Source organism: Cydia strobilella, chromosome 27, assembly GCF_947568885.1.
Source record: "Cydia strobilella chromosome 27, ilCydStro3.1, whole genome shotgun sequence".
In the NCBI taxonomy this organism is placed as follows: Eukaryota; Metazoa; Arthropoda; class Insecta; order Lepidoptera; family Tortricidae; genus Cydia; species Cydia strobilella.
Genome location: NC_086067.1, coordinates 962,000 through 985,399, shown reverse-complemented (window position 1 = coordinate 985,399; position 23,400 = coordinate 962,000). Strand labels below are relative to the sequence as shown.

Genomic DNA, 23,400 nt, shown 5'->3' with positions numbered 1-23,400 from the left:
AATGCAATCACATTTTTTTACCAAAGTTTAAGGGCCACCATAGTAGAGGCAAGTAAAATCTCCATGTTCAAATCTGTTTGCAGAAATCTACCAGATAAAATAGTCTTGTTTCAAAAACTGACATTTCCATCTCTCTATCGCTCGAATATGCAAGAGTGATAAAGAGGCAGATAACGATTTCGTTTTCGTGTTTCGCGGTAGGCCCTCCGATTTCCGTGGCTGAACTTTCAGATCCGAAGTTATGAACCATAGACAATTAGATCAGAATTTAGATGTATGGTAGCCCTTGAACATTTTACAAGATTTAACCTTCTGGACGCCAATGACGGATATATCGGCACCGCAGGTCCAACGCCAAAGACGGATTAATGCGTCACAGACCACAGAGCAACATAGACCTACGTGCATGTGCATAAAGTTTAATTTCAGTTTTGACACTTCGGTGACGTGGCGTCCGAGTGACAGCTTTTGTGTTTGACACGGCGTCGAAAAGGTTAAAACAAAAGTGTACACTCAGACACCCACTTTTTCAAAGGCGCGAAATTCAAATTTTCTATGGGAAGTCCACTCTTAGCGCTTACATTTTTGAATTTGTCGCCTAATTCTATTGACGTGGGTATGCCAGAGTATATTTAAAAACTGATATTTTAACTCATAAACGTGATGATACCAACCCAACAAACAACACTGGCCACCTTCCAATAACTGGACACCTTATACCAAGGGCCTGACACTCTTTGATAGAGAAAGATAGTCTTATTGTGATTCCTATAAGAGGAAAGTGAAAATAATGCCATGCTTTGTCCTTATCACCGACCGGGTGGCATCATAGGTAGGAGGCGATGGCGAAATTTATAAGAGTGAAAGTGAAAAATTTCTATGATGCCCAAATTTTATATGAATATTGAGGAATATTCTTTCTCTTACCCCCGGTCGCTCGGTGGCGCGTCTATAACTACTTGTATATACAATATCTATGCCTTATACTAAAATAGTTAAAATGAGAATTACGTTTATTCACACAATTAGCCTCATGCATGAAGTTTATATTTGAACGAAATATGTTTTATTCGGATGTTTGTTACCGTTATATCATGTTACAAATGCATTTCCGTTTTTAAATTACCATTTAATTACTTAAAATTATAAATAAAAAGTACAAAAATTTGCCCGCGAAAAGCTAGTGAGCGAAACGCTCGAAACGCCACGTGACGTCACGCGTTCGACAGATTAGTGTCATTAGTAGCAAACGTCATTTGGGCCGCCCAACGTGTGACGTCATCACGCTCTGTAGAATTCGCGCCAAAAATTATGAGCGTTTCAACCGCTCAAAAATATTCAACATTTTAAATATTTTTTAATAAAATAATGTTAAGGTTTACAAAAGTATTTTTATCATTTCCGGTGTTCCAACGATATAAATTATGAATCCAAAAATAAAAATAAATTCATGCATGGAGCTAATTCCAGTAAACTAAATAACATTACTTAGTTTACTTGGATTGTGTGAATATTAAACAGAATCCTTCTAAGTATTAGATGTCCGGTTATTGCAAGCAGGCCAGTTATAGACGATTTACCCTAATAGTAGGCTGTATTTTATATACTGATGGAATATTTTCGAATTACACAAGCAAATTTTGTCACAAATGCACTGTTCTAATTCTAAATAATATTTAATAAACCATAGATAACAAAATATAATTCCATTATAACTAACTTTTATACACTTAAGGATAAAATGTGTGTTTGTATGTATAGCTTTAAAATTTCACTATTTTATCCTAAATTAATGATTAACAAAGTATGTTTACAGAAAATCACAATATTTCAATGTTTACAACACATATATAATATAACGAATAATATCAAAAGAAAAAGGAACTTACATACAATTTTCAGTGGTAACTATATAAACGTTTGTATGAAAAAATTTGTTTAGATATTTTAAAATTATTCTAAAGACCTGAAGAAATCCCTTAAAGGGATCTGTACTTAATTCCAGTATAAAGTAAAACATTTTTAGAAAGAAAGAAAGACATTTATTGTAAACCTTCTACATACAGCGCCACTTCAGTTACAAAAAAGAACTTACTTTACCAAAGAATCTGAACATACAATTTTTGTATGAAAATAAAGTTTTTTTTTATTTCATAGCGTAAGGCAAGTTTTGTTACCTACAATTTATATACACTACAGGAATATACATATATTATTTTATATACATCTTTATATCTATGATCTATGATACAGCTTTAATTTCTTTAAAGTTTACATACTTTAAGGGGCCCACTGATTATCAGTCCGCCGAACAATTTGACAGTTCCAAACAACTGACAGGCCGATATCGTCCGGGGGACTGGTAATAAGTGGGCTCCTTAACAAATACGGTGATTATTTAAAACTTATAATTTAAAGTTTCAATCACATAAAAACATGTTGCTACCTCGACGTTTCGTGTTTTTATTCATTCCATTGTTTTTAAACCTAATTAATGCTTGAACTGATGTTTTTAGTCAAATAAAATTATATTTTTAGGCACTCTTCACATCCTCTTATAGAGATAAATGAATCAAATATTTTTTATGTTTTTTATTTCAATAAAATATAAGATTGTAGTGTAAAAGAAAATTAAAATGCAAATGTGTGAAATAAGTGATAATGAACATACATATTATTTATCTTAATATTTGTTAAATTATGAAATAAAACTATGAAAACGGATTATATCGCGTATATTGAATTTATAATACATCCCGACGTTTCGAACTCTTTACAGCGTTCGTGGTCAACGGGTGACATAAAACTATGAAAACGGATTATATCGCGTATATTGAATTTATAATACATCCCGACGTTTCGAACTCTTTACAGCGTTCGTGGTCAACGGGTGACATAAAACTATGAAAACGGATTATATCGCGTATATTGAATTTATAATACATCCCGACGTTTCGAACTCTTTACAGCGTTCGTGGTCAACGGGTGACTCAGTCACACAGTATAATCCGTTTTCATAGTTTTATTTCATGAGTAACTATCGCGGTAACCGAAGACAATATTATTTGTTAAATTAGTTGATATGGAAAAAGTGTGGATTTTTGAAGTATTTCGTGTTTTTTTTCTTCAAATGGTGTTACTTAAAGAAGTCAAAGGTACATTTTGGTAACACGGTGCTTTTAAACTGATGTGCCCTCGAATGTTTCCAAAATTGGGAAATTTTCACAGTATGACAAAGTGAATGCAGTGGAAATGAGAGCGTTGAGAAGTGTGTGTGGTGTGAGATTACAAGATAGAATTAGGAACAGTGTGATAAGGGAAAAGTGTGGACTGAACGAAGATGTAGTGACAAAAATTGAGAAAGGTATGTTGAGATGGTTTGGACACGTGGAAAGAATGAGTGAAAGAAGGCTAACAAAGAGAGTGTATAAGGGAGAGGTAGAAACGGGAGTTGGAAGGGGCAGACCTCGGCGGACTTTCTCTGATCAGATCGGGGAAATCCTGAAGAAAGGCCAAGTCAAGAGCACCCTAAACCGGCGAGCGTGTATGAGGAATGTTATGAAAGTGAAGGAAGCGAAAGAGGTATGTCAGGATCGCAGCAAGTGGAAATCCGTGGTCTCTGCCTACCCCTCCGGGAAATAGGCGTGATTATATGTATGTGTATGTATGACAAAGTTTCAAATTTATAAGTTCCCAAAATAGACAATTTTCTTAATTTCCTGTCAGTTTCATGAAATTTCCGGCAACTTTCCAACTTTTTGGAAACTTTCCGCGACTCAATCTGTAATTCCTTAAATTTTGGAAGAATCAAAACTTCGCAAAGAGCGCAACGTTGCTATATGCGATCTAAATACTATTTAACTTTTTTACAAATAATGTACAGAGGGTAAGGTAAGTTCTTGAGACTATTTCACGTAAATCAAAATGTAATGCTTGCTAAAGAGAAGGGTAAAAACGGGACCCTATTACTAAGACTCCACTGTCCGTCTGTCACTATAGGATATATCTCTTGAACCGTGATAGCTAGACAGTTGAAATTTTCACAGATGATGTATTTCGGTTGCCGCTATAACAACAAATACAAGTACGGAACCCTCGGTGGGCAAGTCCGACTTGAACTCTGGTTTTTTGTTTTTTAGATTTCTCTTGCCTCTTAATATTTTCGAATAATTTTTTATTGCCTCTTATTATTTATCTAAACAGTTTTTTATGTTTAGAAAGCATTCCCAAAAAAACCGTCTAAATAAATACAGTTCTTAAATTCATCAACCTTAAATATTTTTGTAGATTTTTTTAATGTATTTGACAGTTACAGCAACATACTGACAGAATGTCATGTATCTACAACAACTTTGGACGCTAAAACAGAATTCGCCTTACTCGATTTCGATTTGTCATAAAAATCGCACTTCGCCAACGCCTTCGCTATTTTATCTACATTTAAATCTATCTTCACATCATTTACTTTTTCATTATGTGTTTTTAAATCTAATTTAGATTTACCATCTTTGTCATCAACATTAGGATCTATTGTATCATTTACAACTTTATTTTCCAGTGTTTTTAATTGTAATTTACATTTATCCTCATTATTTTTGTCGTTATCAACATCAAGATCTGCGTTTTCTACTTTCTCATTAATTAAGCCATTTTCATAAACTCCATTAATGTTATTTAAATCATTATCAACCCCATCTTTTACTTCAACGCTATTTCCACTTTCTGTAAGTTCTGTATTTACTTCATTTACATCTCTACTAACATCTTCCTTACCTTCCTTCTCAGCTTTTAACCTTTCTTCTTCTATCCTCTCTACTTCTATCCTCTTTTCATCTTCTATTTTCTTCTCTTCTGCTATCCGATCTTCTTCTTGCTTCCGCTTCCTCTCTTCTATCTCCAGTCGCCTCTGCTTGTTCCACCAGGGCATGAAACGCTGGAACATGATTCGACGCCGGTGTTGGGGCTTCAACACCCATGATACTGCCATGTCTACGTCTGCGATCCTGGAGAAAAAAAAAGTTATTGGTCAGTTACAAATAGTATAATAGCATAGAGTAACTTATACTAGAGCGGTACTGTCATAGTAAATTTTGTAACCACAGTAAATTCACTGCCACATCTATCGACACACTTTAAAACTAAAAATGAAGATTAAATCATTTTACGGTTTAGACTCACTTGTTTTAGTCACTCGCGCGACATGTTTGCGGCAGCGGCAGTACGCAATACACGGTCGTCGTGAACGCTGCTCACACTATTAGTGCTTGAGAAAGGAGACCTAGGCTCTCCGAAACATGTCGCGCGAGTGACTAAAACAAGTGAGTCTAAACCGTAAAATGTTTTAATGTTAGTATGTCTGACAACAGTTTAAATTCGAAAAATGAAGATTTATAAAAATACGATAAAATGTATTTAAATATGGATAAATGATTTTTTTTATTTGCATTAATTATTTTTATGATATTGACCCATGTTCTTTCACTGATATGCGTAAAAATTGTTAAATAACAAACGAAACCGTCAACGCTATCTATACGACAGTAGGCCAAAGCTAGTAGCGCCCTCTGATCGAGAATCAAATTTTCATGATTTTCGAGGCACGTTTTTTCCTTAGACTGTATCCATCTATTACGGAGTTATATCTATCTTTGATAATAGTAATGAGTAATAAACTAAGGGATCGCATCCGGAACACCACGCTCCATTAAAAAAACTGAAATAGAAGATGTAGCTCGAAAAGCTGCAAAGTTAAAGTGGGACTGGGCTGGTCATGTCTGCCGTATGCCGAATGACTTGTGGGCCAAGATAACCACAGAGTGGGTGCACCACGAGTCAAACCGGGGATCCGGCAGACCTCGTCGGCGATGGCGGAATAACTTGGACTCCTTTTTGAGACTGGCCAAATGTAGCTCAAAACTGGGACGAATGGAAGAAGAGGGTCTGCCCAGCAGTGAGACACAAATTGACACAATAGGCTCAAAATAACAATAAAAATAGTACCTACTTATAAAATTGAATATTTTCTGAACCAATTTACACAAGGTGACGCGTTTAATATGGATCAAACGAAAGCCAATGAGATCATTAGGTCCGATTTGATCCTCACGTATGGTCAGCGAAAAATGGTTTCGGAGAAGTAATCGACTTTTGCCTCAAGGTGAAAAAATGACTCAATATGTATGGAACCTTAAAGGAACCTTTGTTTGAAACCTTAGTAGCAGTTAGCATGTACCGATAAGAGAAAAAATCTCAAACTTTGTTAGAGTTTAACTTTGTAATTTTTCGTTTAAACTAATTATTCTAAATTTAACCTAATATATATATATCTGTAAAAATAATATCCCGCGCACATATCAATGTGGTTCAGTAAGGGGACGGACTGAAAATCAGCGCTGTGCGGTCAATTTCTGGTGAAGTGGCTGGCGCAGCATATGCTGAGCCCGCTCCTTTTGTCGCGCATGCCAATTTTTTATGTTATTTGTAAATATATTCCTGTAATTTCTGTTTTGTTGAGTGGCAATAAATGTTTTCTTATTCTTATTCTAAACAACACTGTAGATTATTCGTGCAAGACACGTATTAATCATAAAGTACGAAGTGCCATGAAAAAGACGGGGTTTGGAAGAACCACTTCAATTTTTTCTGAAGTTTTTGACACAGAATTGTTAACCAGGAAACTACCGAGATCGTGGTCAATCCAAGCGGCGCTTTCAACCCCCGTCTGTGTCACGGCACCAGGGGCGTAGCTAGAGGATATGGCGCCCGGGGCAGTCACCAAATTTGCGACCCCTGACGACTGACAAGTTTCCCTGCTGCCGCCTTTTGCCCATTTTGGCGCCCCCCCCCCCCCTTGGATGGCGCCCGGGGCACTTGCCCCCTCTGCCCCCCCCCCCCCTAGTTACGCTACTGCACGGCACATCTTACTCACTTCCGCTTGAATCTGTCCCGGTCCATGGCGTCCTGCTCCCAGTTCCCGCGGCGTGCCTGCCTCGCCGCGAACGACCACACCCTCATAACGTGCACTTTTGGAGGCTTCTCGGAGAAGGACACCTGGAAAGAAAGAAATAGGGATGATGACACATGTTGAATTTTATAACAAAATCTAGTAACATAGATAGCAAATGAGTAATTTATCACAATAATGTAGATATTAAGATAATATATGGAAATAATACAAAAATACAGGACCGAATTGAAAGTTTCAAAATTTAAGTAATTTTTCAACTGCCAAAAAGGAAAAAGAAAGGGTACCATTCGATTCCTTACATTTTATCCAAAAAAATATTGCACGGCAACTATATACATAAACGCAATATTTCACCGACAAAAACGCAATTTTCTTATTTTGTCCATACATTCAAAATGGGTTCTCAGTGCAGTTGACGTCACGTTCACTTATCGTTTTGTTAGAAGTGTTTCGCGAGTGAAGTACGACTGTCTGGCTTTGACTATCATTTCTGACTTTTGTATTACTTTAATGCAATGGGTCCTATATAGACATTTGATCCTAAAAATAAACCTGATCGATTGATACCATTAATAAAAATTTGTCGTCTAGCCTATTGTCATGTAAACCTTTTTTTTTATATATCGGAGCGGCCGAGGCGCTCACAAATATCTGAACTCCCGTCTATTGTCAAGGCGTTAGAGTGCGTGTTCAGATATTTGCGAGCACCTCGGCCGCTCCGATATATATGATGGCGACTGTACAGCCGGCATAAAGAAACTAAGGTCTGGCCAACCGTTGAACGGCTATAGGCTGGAGATAGCATGTTGTGTAGTAAGGTAAAAATATATAAGATTTTTACGCGGAAGCCTATCGCTAATTCTTTGTTATATCTTTAAAATCATCTTGTGCGCTTAAAACAAAGGAGCATTGTTTTCATAACTGTCTATTGTATCTCTTTATAAGACAAAAAACAAATAGTCACGTAAGACCCCGGGACGACGACGACGTAGACGGGGGACGTAGAGTAGTCGGCAACGCGCATGTAATATCTCTGGTGTTGCAGGCGTCCATAGGCTACGCTGACTGCTTACCATCAGGCGGGCCGTATGCTTGTTTGCCACCGACGTGGTATTAAAAACAAAAGAAGACTTTTTGCTCGACTTCAAAATTTCGAATGAAGTTCTCGATTCGCCGGAACTGTTTTTTATGCACAGTTCTTCGGATTCCTCGGGATATTATCAGATGTTACCACTGGTAGCAGCTTGGTAACAACTGGGAATAGCTCCGATATCGCGGAAGACACCTAGAGTCTAGACCAACTACAGATTATGCTTTCTTTTGGTTGATAGGCTAGACAATTGGCCGCATTATGATTATGTCAAGATCTTATATGAATCCTGGAGAAATCAAGGTAATAAATTCTTGCACACTGTATTAACCCCTTAAGACCCCTGTGTCTAAGTTTGCCAGGCATAAAAGCATCTTGAAATACCAAATTTAGAATTTAATTTTGATACTCAATGCCGATATCGCATGTGACCAAATATGGAGCATTTTCTATGAAAAGGGACCTTATTGTCGATGGCGCTTACGCCGGACAGCGTCGCGCCAGCGCCATGTCGGGCGGCATTGTATTTATATCGGAGCATAGTTAATATGGCGTAAGCGCCATCAACAATAAGGTCCCTTTTTATAGTAAATACCACATACTCGGAACATATCCTGTTTTCTAAGGTATGTTTACTGTAAAGCACAGACTTATATGTGGTATTTTCTATAAAAAGGGACCTTATTGTCGATATAAATACAATGCCGCGCGAAGCTGTGCGGCGTAAGCGCCATCGACAATAAGGTCCCTTTTTATAGAAAATGCCCCATATGGACTCAACGCATTTTGTCTACACACTGTCATTTTCCAGACGGTGACGTAACGAGCAAGATTAAAGTCTACGTCACGCCAAATGACTGTAAACACCCCGCTGAGTCACGCGTGAAGTCACGAGATGATTCCACTACGAAAGCGTACTGGGTCAATGACAGGGAAACCACACTGTAAAAACCGGACGGTTTTTTTTATACCACGTCGGTGGCAATCAAGCATACGGCCCGCCTGATGGTAAGCAGTTACCGTAGCCTATGGACGCCTGCAACACCAGAGATAGTACACGCGCGTTGCCGACCCTTTAAAAACCTGTACACTCCTTTTTTGAAGAACCCCATACTGTAGCCCCTCGGGAAAACCTCGGCAGGGAGCTCATTCAACGGCCAAAGCGTCCGCGAGTGCGAGTCGCCCACCGAGGGTTCCGTACTTTTTAGTATTTGTTGTTATAGCGGCAACAGAAATACATCATCTGTGAAAATGTCAGCTGTCTAGCTATTACGGTTCATGAGATACAGCCTGATGACAGACAGACGGACAGAGGAGTCTTAGTAATAGGGTACGGAACCCTAAAAAGTAACAGTGGACCGTCGCCTTTGGTTTTGATGTTTGCGTAAATGCCGAAACTGCACAAGAACACAGGGCTGTCACAGGCTTTTACACAACTGCCCAAGACTTGTGTGACTTACTATAAGACACCCTGTAAATAGTACCGAGCCACTAACAATGGCGATGTATGCAGCTCGGGTGCGCGCGACCCACCCCTAACCCCTCGCAAACTAAACTGAAAGTTGGATAAATTGGAATATATTTGGAATTTTGGGAAAACCTTGTAGATTGGTGTGGCCTGGAAAAGTGTTAAGTAAAACGCACTCAAATCGGTTTATTTGAGAGCTACGATGGCAAAGAGGCATCGGGAATCTGTATAGAGGTTGTTAAAGGGGTTATCAAGTCTATCCGTATCCATCCATATCCGTATCCATCCATTATTACTTTCAAACAATGTACCCTCAGAAACCAAGTACGACGTACGACCAGTAAAATGACGAAACCACTCGTTCGTATTGCGATAAGGTTATCGCGCATTTAGTTTTAAGTACAAGTACTTTGTTCATACTATAATTAGCTCCAGATCCAGTATAACTGGACTTTTAACTCCCTATACTTTTTTTTAGCTTTAGAAAAAGGGTAAACAATCTTGACGTGTCTTTTTATTGAAAAACGCTTTAAAAAATAGCAACTATTGCTTATCACACCAAAAGTATGTAAGTAAATGAGTGATCAATATGATCATATATGGGGCATTTTCTATGAAAAGGGACCTCATTAGTTATTGTCAATGGCGCTACGCCGCACAGCGTCGCGCGGCATTGTATTTATATCGGAGCATCGTTTATAATGGCTTAAGCGCCATCGACAATAAGGTGCCTTTTTATAGAAAACACCACATATATATGTATGTACTACTCTTCGAAGGCCGCAAAAATATGTGAAACGCTCTTATGGCTCTACAAATAACATCGTGTCAGATATTTTTGCGGCCTTCGTTGTGTAACATATTATTGCAGGTGATTATACTCATACATACACTCGAAGGCAAAAATAACGATCCAGACAAATGGCTCAAAAGTATGTAATACACGACTTTATTGTCTAAGGTGTAAGAGCGTACACGTATTTTTAAAACTTTGGGAATGTATATATATTTATGCCCTTGACTGTACATACGCCACTTACAGATACTTTACGGAAGTATGTGGTATTTTCTATAAAAAGGGACCTTATTGTCGATGGCGCTTACGCCATATTAACGATGCTCCGATATAAATACAATGCCGCGTGATGCTGTGTGGCGTAAGCGCCATCGACAATAAGGTCCCTTTTCATAGAAAATGCCCCATATTTGTATTGTATTGTATTACGTTACGCAGCGTACTACGTACGCGAACAACACGCAAACGCGAAGCGGCGCGGCGCGGGATGAATCCATCCTTAGATACATTCAGCAGCAGAAGTTGCTAAGCGGGCGAGTTGTTCAAAATGATCTTGACGCGACTTTATTATTAAGTGAATGATGACGATGATGCTCTGGAGTAGGCAATTTTTAATTCGCGTTATTACCGCGTAGTTGATCCGCTCTCTGAGCGTGTCAAGGTAATTTTGAATACCTCGCCCGCTTAGTAACTTTTGCTGCTGACTGTACGTATAGAAGTGTCCTACGTGGGCGATCTCGTTGCGAACGCGAACGCCGCGCCGCTTCGCTTCGCGTTCGCGAGTGTTCGTCTACGTAAAACGGAGCGTTACTAATGCAGTCAGTGACCTCGACAATTTACCCACTTGATTCATCCCTTGCACAACAATACCCTGTTTTACACGTGCAGAATGACGTGGCATAAAGCTTCTGTCTCTTTCCCACTATGACAGTTATGTGTCATACATTGCATGTGTACAGTTAATTAGACTGGATCAATGATCTCAAAAACCTCCTACGATGAGTAAGATTTAAAACCATGCAAATAATGCCTTGTACAGTGTGTAAGGGGCAGCACCTGATGTCAATGTCAATTGTCAAGTTTAAAATTCCAATTTAGGCCGCAAGATGGCCAACGCTACAATGCGCACGGTTCTGTATTTTTATTTTCAAAACTTTTTTAAGTCGTTAAAAATTACAAGCAAATGTACGAATTAAACGTTTTTCTTATCACTAATTAAATTGAAACATGTTCGTGACACAACACATTTGTACAAATAGTGTGTGCAGGTGTGAATTTATCAAACTGATAACAACACGACGGTCACGCCCTCTACCCGCGTCACCGCAAATTACACAATCACACATACATTTTAAATACCATACATTCCTCTTAAAAGTCTCGGATAAAGCATTTTTGATAGAATGTAGCCACATTTTACGTGTGCATGGTATATGGTGATTTTGAGTACGGTCAGACATAAAAACCGGCCGAGTGCGAGCCCACCGAGGGTTCTGTACTTTTTAGTATTTGTTGTTATAGCGGCAACAGAAATACAGCATCTGTGAAAATTTCAACTCTCTAGCTATCACGGTTCACGAGATACAGCCTCGTGGCAGACAGACACTTGTCCGGTTTTAAACGTCAAACTTCTATGAAATGATGAATGATGATCTATAAACAACACTTTCACAGTCACCTATTAAAATCGCTGCCAACTTAGCTTGGTCTGACTCTAATAGATAAATAATAATGTTCCAACTGAACAGTTTACAGATAATCATGTACAGAAATTGACGGAACTTCCGACGTGACGTCATTCAAGGCCACATATTTCGCGACTAACGCGAGACGAGATATCTCTCCATGTTTACTGGTGTCCCCGTGTGTGTAACATTCATTCATCAGTCGTTTCGTTCGTTCCCTAAACTGCCAAAGCGATAAAATCTCACACGATCTATTACGGGTAGATACATCACTGTCACTATACGTACATATGTACTCACACATTCCTATGAACGAAAAACTAATATCCATGCGTCCACATATGAGCGAGCAAAAGCCGCGGAATAGACGCAAGCGGCGCGCGAGGCGGTGAGCGGCAAATCAAGGCATTCATACATTGCATTCTACCAAATCGCGTAACACATACTTACATACCACTTACATACTTGTTAGAACGTGAAAGGCATGGTGACAGGCGTTAAAAATGCTACCGTGCTAAGCCCGCAGGCTGTATCTCATGAACTGTGATAGCTAGACAGTTGAAATTTTCACAGATGATGTATTTCTGTTGCCGCTATAACAACAAATACTCAAAACAGAATAAAATAAATATTTAAGTGGGGCTCCCATACAACAAACGCGATATTTTTGCCGCTTTTTGCGCAATGGTACGGAACCCTTCGTGCGCGAGTCCGACTCGCACTTGGCCGGTTTTTTTCTAATGTATTTCCTTCCCTGACAGGGGGGTGCAAGTGCACCCTGTTGCACCCTTCTGCCGGCGCCCATGAGTTTTTTGTATATCTAAATGTGTAGTTGTGTACATCATTAATCTTATCTTATCTTACTTATACTGGTCTTCCCGGACGCTCATCACGCCAGCCATTGGAATGTCATTCCAATGTCGAACGCGTGCCAAAATATTCGACGTACGCCATGATAAATCGACGGACGCCATAGGCTTTTTTGACGGACGGACGCCAAAAACGTAATGCATATTTAATATTATAAATGCGAGTGTGTTATCTCTGTTACCTCTTCACGCTTAAATCGCTTAACCGATTTAGTTGAAATTTGATATAGAGATAGTTTGAGTCCCGGGGAAGGACATAGGGTAGTTCTTATCCCAGAAATCGTCCTTTAAGGGAGTGAAAAGGGGGGTGGAAGTTATAAAAATAAGCTACCCAAATTACTAACTCCACGCAGTCGAAGTCGCGGGCAAAAGCTAGTAACTAATAAATCTGTTGTCTTAGACGCGACGCGATATAGCTGGCTGTTTCGCTGCGACAATTTTCATTGCCAGGTCAACAAGCGAAAATAAATGCTTCCAACGTATATTATTTATTGTAGAACATTTACCTACATACGCAATCCTTGACCGTTTAATCGTCACAAGTGCTTTAATTTTGGAGCGCGTAATCTATGGTATTGGCCGCAACCCAAAACGTTTTTTAACAATTCATTATTTTGGAAATTATAAAAAATGGTGGAGCCATGGGGGTTCACGAATGTCTACAGCTGCATTGGACGTCAGATCCGCCTAGACAGTCCCTATCGAACCCTGCAAAAAAACCCAGGATGTTTTTCCGCTCCCAGAAAGGAATGGTGCCAGATCAACCGACTGTGAACTGAGCATGGACGCTGTACCGAACTGCCGACTATATTTTCAAGTGCGGGCACGGAATAAATAACAATACTAAGTACAGAAGTCACTCTCTACCAAAACGCGTCTATTACGACAGATATGACCGTAAAGTGGCGCAAGCGCGAGCATGCGTCCGTTCCTTAGCGGTGCGCGGCAACTACTATTGCTAGAAACCAAAATTGGTGTGAGCTGAATGTACTTGTAGCGACGCGACGATATCGCGGAGTGAGCTACGCCTGGTGCAGGTGGCGAGACTCGCCAGAGTGTGACTGCGGAGCTCCAAAGCAAACTATATCCACCACATAATACTCGACTGCCCTAAGATAAATTTTATTGGCAACCATGAAGACTTGCTCGTTCCTAGTGAAGGCGCAGCCCTATGGGCCAAGAATTTGGCTATAGTTCTTTAATTCCTTATTACTTTCTAATCTTTTAAGCGACTCGAATCTTGTTTGCCATGTAGTGTGTGCTGCGCCTTACTCTCACACGTGTATATCACTCTCATTATAAGCTGTCACTTATGTTATTTTAGACAATATAGATCTATACACCGTAAGTAGTATAATTTCAACGTCCCACCTGACGTAGCGATCCTGGCAGGATCGCCATGTGAGATGTGGCGTCAACTGATAAACTTGTTGGTTGGAAGTATAGTTTAACTATGCCACCTGAGAGCTCACGATCGTCGCTCTCACTAGCCAGAAAAAAACCCAGTCGCCGTGGCCGAAACCGGCCAGGACACGATGATGATGAGTTTAATTATGAACAATGAGCCTTAACCTACGGAATATATAAAGTGTAAAGGTGTGTGTAACGTACGTAGCGCACACTACAGCCATACGATTAAATAAACAGCTTACAGCCACTAGTACAAAATATTTAGATAAAATTGAAGACAAAATACACGACAATTTAAACAGCAATAGTCTTTGTTAAACCAGCGACAACAAAGTATTTTAAGCATTTAAAGTCATTACTTTATCATTAAATGTCATTATCGTTAAGGGTCCAGTGTGTATAAAAAGAAGGTCATTAGCAACTGCATTCATTTAGATCCGTTTATTTTTACTCGAGTCTCAAGTACTGGAATAGTAGATTAACCAAGGGATGAAAGGCACTCATTACTGCCGAGGTTGTTTGGCGCTCGAACGCAGTGAGGGCGCCTATAGTCCGAGGTTGAAATGATGCCTTTAACCCGAGTTAAACACTCTACTTTTCATTTCGAATACGAGGAAAGTAAAATGACATGTGTTTTTTTTTAAAACATTACTAATTATAATTTTTATAGTATTTCTTGAGGTTACTTTCAATTAACAATTTAGGCAAAAGTATCGTTATTTATGGAATGGAGAAATAAATATCAGAATGGAAATTTTATAAGAAATTCATTTAAACCCAAATTTCAATTGCTTATCGTAAAAAAAAAACATACTTGGAACTTGGAACGTAAAATGCTCTAGTGCAGAGACGTATCATTTTCTGCACATCTTTTACAACAACAATAACTTTCAGAGCAAGAGAAATGAAAAAACCGGCCAAGTGCGAGTCGGACTCGCCCACCGAGGGTTCCGTACTTTTTAGTATTTAATAATCCTTTAAACCTTACAGATCAAACACTTCTCGCCATTGATAGTAACTCCGAAGCCTTGAAATTAGAGCAGTGGAAGAAAAAGGTACTACATGGCCGACATCCTCAGGATCTATCTCAATCACACATTGACCCGATAGCCTCAAACAAATGGTTAAAACTAGGATCACTGTTTCCTGAAACAGAAGGTTTTATTATAGCAATTCAAGACCAAGTCATCAATACTAGAAACTATCGGAAATATATAATTAAAGACCCTAGAATATCAGATGACAGATGCCGAAAATGCCACAACCAGCCAGAAACTATCCAACATATCACCGGCGCATGCTCTAACCTTGCACAAACAGATTACACACATCGACATAACCAGATAGCAAACATCATACACCAATACCTAGCTGTTAAGCACAAACTTATACCTGAAAACAATACACCCTACTACAAATATAACCCTAGCCCTATATTGGAGAATAATAGCCACAAAATGTATTTTGACCGTGCCATACTTACTGATAGAACTATACACTACAACCGTCCAGACATTACCTTGACAGATAAAATGAACAAAATAACTTACCTTATTGATATTGCCGTCCCCAACACTCACAATCTACAGAAAACAATAACCGAAAAAATACATAAATATACCGACCTTAAAGACGAAATCACTAGGATCTGGAACCAAGAAAAAGTCTACATTGTCCCCATAGTCTTGTCAACGACCGGCGTCATCCCCAAACATCTCCACCATAGTCTGAAGCTCATTGATCTGAAACAAAACACCTACATGCAGCTGCAGAAAGCTGCGATACTAAATACATGCAGATTCGTTAGAAAGTTTTTGCAACAAGATGAAGCTAGAACCGAATAAGCTGAATAACCTATTTTTAAAATGTATATCTTTGACTTTATGTCATCTACTTGGCTTAGGCCCGTAGCTGGCATTAACTACCAGCTTATGCTGAGATATAAAAAACCCCTGAAAATAATAATAAAATAAAAGACGTTTATTCAAGAAGTTGTAACATAGGTACATAATAAAAGTACACGATAATGCTTACAAACTAATTGAAAGGGAAGGTGGCTCAGCTGATGTCTGAGCCAAAAAGGCTTCGGGGCACAGCAGCCCCAAAGGTTTTCAGCAACGGTCGCTGTTATTCTGCCACCGCCATTTGTTATTTGCTGTTATAGCGGCAACAGAAATACATTATCTGTGAAAATTTCAACTGTCTAGCTATCACGGTTCATGATATACAGCCTGGTGACAGACAGACAGACGGATTTGGGTACGGAACCCTAAAAACGTATCCCGCCTTTAAGGGTGCAGCATAAAAATTAGCTTTAGATTCCGAACTTATACGCTAGTCTAAAACTGCCCTAATATTAGGGCGTTCATTGTTTAAATTAGACTTTAAAAAGTTCGAGTCTAAGCGCATTTCCGTGTCGAATAATGACGTTGTGATCTCACAATGTAATGTACCGTCTATCGACCCCAGATTTATGAACGTTGTCTTGCCAACTGAACCTGAATAAAAAACAGAATAAATACGAGATTGTATGAGACGTAATACTTTTGGCACACATTTGTGAACGCGTGGTGCCAAAATGTTTAAACGGATCAAATGTAGCTAAAAAGTAGCGTTTAATGGTATTGTTTTTGCTGGGATTCAATTATATTGTTTACCTAGACTTAGTTTTACTAAGCGCCTGTGCACACCACAGGCGTGTACGCGCTGTAATAAACAGATCCTTATGAGAGACGGTACACCGCTTGCGTTTTGTGTGCGTGCGCGGCTCCAACATTATTATTAGTGTAATACTACTCGTTAGCGGTTCAGGTATCAGTCTTTTTGACAGCTTTTGTTAGAAAGGGACTTCCACTTGTATTACAAGCTACAAGCTATGGATGGTATAGAAAGGATGCCAATCTCTTATGGCAGAATTGTTGCAAAAGTGACCGCTTTCAGCTGTAAATAATAGTTCCTAATCTCTCCGGTGTAAATATTGTAATATATAGGAGACTCTTATGACATGAACCACAGAGGTATAATAATGTAGAGATGAAATGGGGGAGGGGCAGCAAATAACCCTACCAAATTACGTAGGTTGTTTCTGGTATGTTGTCAACTTGTCAGGAATGTTAAAACGTGTTTTTAATTTTGTCGCATTGCGTATGTTCTGTCCCTCACGGTCGCACGGGTGCACATCTATATAAAATACTAGGTGTATGGTCTAGGTACTTCAGTGTATGGTGGCGCTGCATATTTACTGTTTTTTAAGGTAACTTTTTGATACATGAAGATTCATTTCCTTACCTCTACCTTCCATTCCATACTACAAGCTTTTGATAAACGGGCCCCAAGTCTACTGCATACATTATAGACAGACAGGTAAACAATTAGGCAAAGTAATCTTGGTTTTTGACCCTCAATGGAAACTACCACTTGGACGTATTGATCGTACCCATATTTGTAAACAAACAGATAAGTTATTATAATTATGACTCATTATAACAATAAACATATGATTCCCAGTATTTTTGTCCGCTTATCCTCTAGTTATTTATATCAGTGGAATAAAATAACGTGTTTTTTTTGTCGGTTCGATTCCTGGGCGAGACCACAGAATAAGTTATAGTATTATCATACAGAACGGCCACGCACCGCCGCGCCCCGACTCGAATTACCTCGCCCCGCGACAACAGATTGACGGCCGTTTGCCGGCCGCTCAGTACTATTTTTAAGCAACTTACTCACACTATGACACATGACGCGTGTACAGACGTGCCGTTCGCACATAGAAACGCAAGTGATTTTTGATGTATAGCGTGTCCGCCCTGTGGCGAGACTAAGTGAATAAAAAAAAATATTTGAATGCTGTTATGTTTCTTTTTATAAATCAAAGAATGTTTCCTTTAAACAAAATGAGCTAACTTAAGATTTCCCTTCATGGCTCATACATTTTTTCGTGATTTATAGGTAGGTATATTTGGCTACTTTAGCCGTCACTATCTAGTATTAGATGTTAAGGATATGTGACGTTTTCAACCAAAAGGTACCACATTGTCGCTTGTTGATAAGGTTGATTTCTAATTGAAGCTATATGGAAATAGCGCCTTACTGACAAGCGCCAATAAGTACCCTTTTGGTTGAAAATGGCACATATCTCGAACGATCTTTTAGTTTTATTTTTTAAATGTTTGACAAGTGACAGATAGTTTTGCCGCGCTTTGAACAATAATGACATTGACATTAGATTACGATTTAGTCGATTTACGACTTAGAGCCTAGAGGCTCAAAACTCAAGCGGTTGAATAATAGATTTGTAAGTTTTAATTATAGAGAACTCAAAAATAAACAAACTATTGTAAAGTATCTCTGTGCTTTAGTGTGTCTATACTAGGTAGTATTTGATGCTGACATTGCTGACTATAGTGACTCTCTCTCTCTCTTTAGCCTTTTTACCCTTTGGGTGTAGGCCTCCTTCATTTTGCGCCATTCGTCGCGATTCTGTGCGACTTGGAGCCACTGTTTCCCCGCAGTCTTCTTGATGTCGTCGTCCCAACGCATCTGGGGTAGTCGTTTGCTCCACGAATCGGTCTTTCGTGCTATATGACCAGCATGATTGGCGCGAGAGTATCTCGCCGCGACATAGACTACCCGTCCCCCTTTAATTCATACAGTTAGTAAAAGACGGGTAGTCTATCTCGCGGCGAGATACTGTCGCGTCAATCATGTGCTCGGCCTACAGCCCATTCCCACTTCAAATTGGCTACGCGTTTCATAACATCATTGACCTTGCTCTGTTGTCTCAGCCATTCATTTGTTTTACGGTCTCTCAATGTGATCCTCACCAATTTTCTCTCTAACGCCCTAACCATGGAGACTATATAAAGGAGCCAAATCTCTATGTATGAAAAGTGTCCATCAAAAAACAGTAATTAGGCGGCGCCACCATACACCGAAATACTACCAAAAACAACCTACGTAATTTGGTCGGGTTATTTGTTGGTTCATGTGATACTCATGTCCCAGAGCCTAACTAGCGCCACCGGAGAGATTAGGAACTATTATTTAAAACTGAAAGCGGTCACTTTTGCAACAATTCTGCCATAAGAGATTGGCATCCTTTCTATACCATCCATAGCCCTAACTATAGTGACTATACTATATTATACCTACTATAAACTAAATCTTGTGATGACACACGTCCACAAAAGGTCACACAAGTGTTTATACTTTTCAAGGTCAAATGACAGGTTGAGGAAATACTTTATTGCTAATTCATTCTTATAGTTCATGTGTAACACATTGTGTGTGATTCATTGGTAGATTTATATTTTTCAGTACGTATATTATTGTGCTACTTTAACGAACTAGTGCGGTAATTAGTACTTTACGTGTCTAAATCGAAATATTTAAAAGGACATATTTACTGTAAAACGATGTACGAAACATGCGCGAATAGGTAATTCGCGACTCGTGTCGATTAAAAAAACTCCCTTCGGTCGAATCGGTCGTGTTTTAATTTAGCGCCATTTGTAATACTTTTCGCATTTGTATCGTAATATATTAATGTACTATTAACCGTGTTCAAAATAGACGAGCGATTGAATGTATGTTTGTTTATAATGGCTCCTCTACACGATGGCCCAGCGTTGGACCAGCGAGATGGCCATGCGATGGTTGAGAGACCTTTGATGTGCGGACGAAAAACCGACACCGTGGCCATCCCACCGCGCCATAAGCACAGAATAACTCCATAAGCCATAATTTTAATTTGATTTCTAATGTAATGACAATTTATTTTATGTATTATTAAGTTTAATTTGTAATTTTTATCTATGGGTTTTTTGCCTGGAATAAAAATATTGATTGATTGATTGATAAGCCACACCACACCCTCTCTACATGCTGGCTCATCTTAGTGGGCCAGTATGATGGCCCATCGTGTATACTAGCCATAACATTCACGCGATATATTGGTATTATCAATAGGCAGGTATATTTATATCATGCATATCTTTGCGTCTTGTAAATTTTTGATTTGTATAATTATTGATAATTGCAAAACTGGAAATTACAAGTATAACTAAACAATGTTGTAATCAAGTAAAAAAGACTTACCTTTTTAGGTGGCTGCTGTCTCCTCAATAGTTTCTTAGCATGATTCAGAAGCAATCCTGTGTTCGACTCCTCAGCCAAATCCAACTCCTCACACACTGTCACACTGTCCACTTCATCCCCACTCTCCTCTCGCACCGTATCATCAAACAAACTGTCATCCGTTAAGTCCCCAACAGTCCGGGTTAGCGAATGTGACAATTTACACGATACACCGCAGCCTGAGTCACTAACAACCGAATCAGAGTCACTATCGACTGTGGAGTCACCGAACACATCGTGAGATGTGTAGCAGCTGTCTGGTGAGTCTTCAAAGACGATGAACGAGTCTTCGGAGTCGCAGTCGGATAATGTGCGGTGTCTAGCTGCTTTTGGGCTGTCGGTGAAGACTATTTGGAACGAGTCGTCACTGTCTGTTGAGGTAGAACGGAAGCGTCCATGGACTTCATCGAAGTATTCAGGTTCCGGTTCACATATTAACTTCGGTAAGTTGATCATATCACAAAGCTTAGTCGGTGGTAATATCGAAGAATTATCAGGGCTTGAGACCTCTGCAGTGTCTAAAGAACTACCGAAACACATATCTTCTTGAATATTCTTTATTAAGTGTGATTGCTTTCTTTTATCCGTTGTCCTCGCCGGGTTTTTGAAGTGCTTATCCTGTACGTTCTTGTTCTTTACATCTGTCACGGGTTCCAAGGTAGAATCTGATTCAGTTTTCGTTAATCTAGATTTAGCTTTTCGGCATTGCAGTAAAGATTTTAATCTGTTTACTTTGTCTTCACATGCAGCGATAACTTCTTGTTTTTCCTTTAGTTCTTCAGGTACATTTGGTAAATCGGGTTTGACTTCAATTTTAGCTTGTATGTGGTCCATTTTTGCTTTTGATTCTGCATTTTGATTGTCTTTAGCATCTGCTTGTGATTCTAACTGAGAATTAGCTTTAACATCCTTTATTTCTACATTTTGACTGTTAGTTTGTTCTACGGGAACAATTTCAGCTTCCGGCAGCGTCTGGACAATATCCATAACTTCCTTCACCTCCGTCTTAATTCTCACGGCTGCAGCTTCTATCACCTCTTCCTTGTGATGGTTACACGGACTGATGCACTCAATATGGTTGGTGTTTGAGAGTCGGACAAAGTCTTCCGGTGAAAATGCATCTTCAAAGGATTCCTCGACCGAACCGGGTTCCACAAAGACTCTCTTAGGCTTTCTTCTGTATTTTGGGGTGGTGGGAACAGGTTTGCTGCTGAGTAAGTGTCTTACACGGTTGAGTTTGTCCTCGCAATGCGCCGCGGCGCTCCGACAATCCGCACTCATGGCGTCGTCTTCCTTGAGCGACTGCGAGCGTGTAGACTTATTTAAATCCGCTTCGCTGGCCGTCTGCCAGCTCGGCTCGGGATCAAAACAATCGTAGTATTGTTGCGTTGGCTCGCGACGCCTAAAAACGCCGCTTGATATTGCACTGATAACCCCAGAGAAAAAACTACCAAAACTAAAAGAATATTCAGTTCTAGTCTGCCCTTTTTCCATTTTAGGCTCTGGAAATGCTTTAGATTCCAATTTAGGCTCTGTAAATGGTGGTTTTGGCTTTTCTGCTGTTGGTATGGTGTCCGCCAAGTTCTTTTGAAGCGGATTTGGCATCATGTGTAAGTTGTGTATCAACATTTCTTCAGCGAAAGTCTTTGACAAGTCTGCCTTTGACGTATCGGTACTATAGTTTGCTATTGAGTACATTTTAAACGCTGGAATAGGGCTCAAATTGAGCTGATTGCGCCTATTGCGCCACTGATTAGTATGCATTGTGGTTACGTTATTTTACTAAGACACTACGTAAAGTCTGTGACGATGCTAGGCCATTTTAGAACTCAAGCTACCATAGGGTCCAAAAATCTAGCTGTACAAGGATCTAGGAACGGCTTATGAGTAAGTCTACACCACTTTCTAGAGCACTTTAAGGAAGGGTACACTGATATCGAGTCAAAAGAGTTCAAGGGAATCACTTTTTCGCGACAAAACACTGTATCTCCTCGTGAAACGATGTTCGCTACGTCTGTAGAACTTGTAGATTTGTTTTTTTCGTAGTAACTAACGTTGATGGGCTCCATTTTTGCAAAATTGCGAAAACACATTAAACACACATCTTTACACTTCGGCCATTTTGAGAATAATAAAGGGCAAAGATAAGGAAATTGTATTTATAAAAATCTGTAGTCTATGGTCAGAGTGGCTGATGTAACAATAATAGTGAAACGAGATATGTTTCAACTAAAACCACATATTAAAACATGGTGACCAATATAACAAAACAAATAAATAATACAATCGTACGTGAGTCATGTCACGAGTGTTTATGGTCAACAAGCCCGAGGACTTTTGGGTGCCATCTCTTTCACTCTTCTAAACTATATCGTTAGATAGAAAGAGAGAGGCAGCTAAATACATTGTGACGTATCCTACTACCACAGACCTAATGAATAAATTGTATCGGTAGTTCTGCTATCCGACACAAGATGACGCTGAATGCAACACTTTGAATATTTTATAGTCTGTCAAACCATTTCAGTCAGTAGAAAAAAGCGGCAAATTTAAAAAATGTAGTCGCGAAGGGTTATCGTTCCATAGAAAATTTGAATTTCGCCTTTTTCTACTGACAAAGTTGTTTGACTAATAGAATAGAATGGGGTTGGCAACTGTCAAAGGTTTGCATAGATGGCGCCATCATAGCTATCCCCTTTCTCTAGTTTAGTTCTATGAGATTTGGCTTAAAGGGCTGGCATCTAAAGGATAAAATTCCAATTTAAAGGGTTTGAGAGGGCAAGTTATGCTGGCGCCATCTGCTAAATAATTCGACCGGCCAGCCCCATTGCGTAGTCAAAGCCATTTTCTATCTCTTTCGCACGCGGGTAAGTATATTGCTGTACTGTACCGCCCATGATGGCGGCGGTCAATGCCACTGTGCGAGCGGTACAGCGATATAATTACGCGCGTGCGATAGAGATAGGAACTGGCGGGT

General features: G+C 39.4%; 1 protein-coding gene and 1 long non-coding RNA gene across 2 annotated transcripts in view; one reads left to right on the top strand and one right to left on the bottom strand.

Annotated features, from left to right (window-relative positions):
* Positions 1–23,400, top strand: part of LOC134753671 (uncharacterized) — a 256,262-nt gene that overhangs the window by 1,852 nt on the left and 231,010 nt on the right. The gene's annotated exons all lie outside the window — the stretch shown is intronic.
* LOC134753568 (uncharacterized) lies at positions 1,610–22,538 on the bottom strand. Its single transcript, XM_063689477.1, has 3 exons — positions 20,385–22,538; positions 6,929–7,050; positions 1,610–5,003 (listed from the first exon to the last, which is right to left on the bottom strand). Exons 1-3 carry the CDS (start codon positions 22,185–22,187, stop codon positions 4,334–4,336), a joined length of 2,595 nt encoding a protein of 864 aa, XP_063545547.1. The 5' UTR covers positions 22,188–22,538; the 3' UTR covers positions 1,610–4,333.

Excerpts from the sequence above, each read along its gene's own strand:
- LOC134753568 (XM_063689477.1), bottom strand. The coding sequence starts at position 22,187 with ATGCATACTAATCAGTGGCGCAATAGGCGCAATCAGCTCAATTTGAGC. Across the intron at positions 7,051-20,384 it reads GACAGCAGCCACCTAAAAAG|GTGTCCTTCTCCGAGAAGCC; the intron begins GTAAGTCTTTTT and ends CTTTCTTTCCAG. Across the intron at positions 5,004-6,928 it reads CGGGACAGATTCAAGCGGAA|GATCGCAGACGTAGACATGG; the intron begins GTGAGTAAGATG and ends TTTTTTCTCCAG.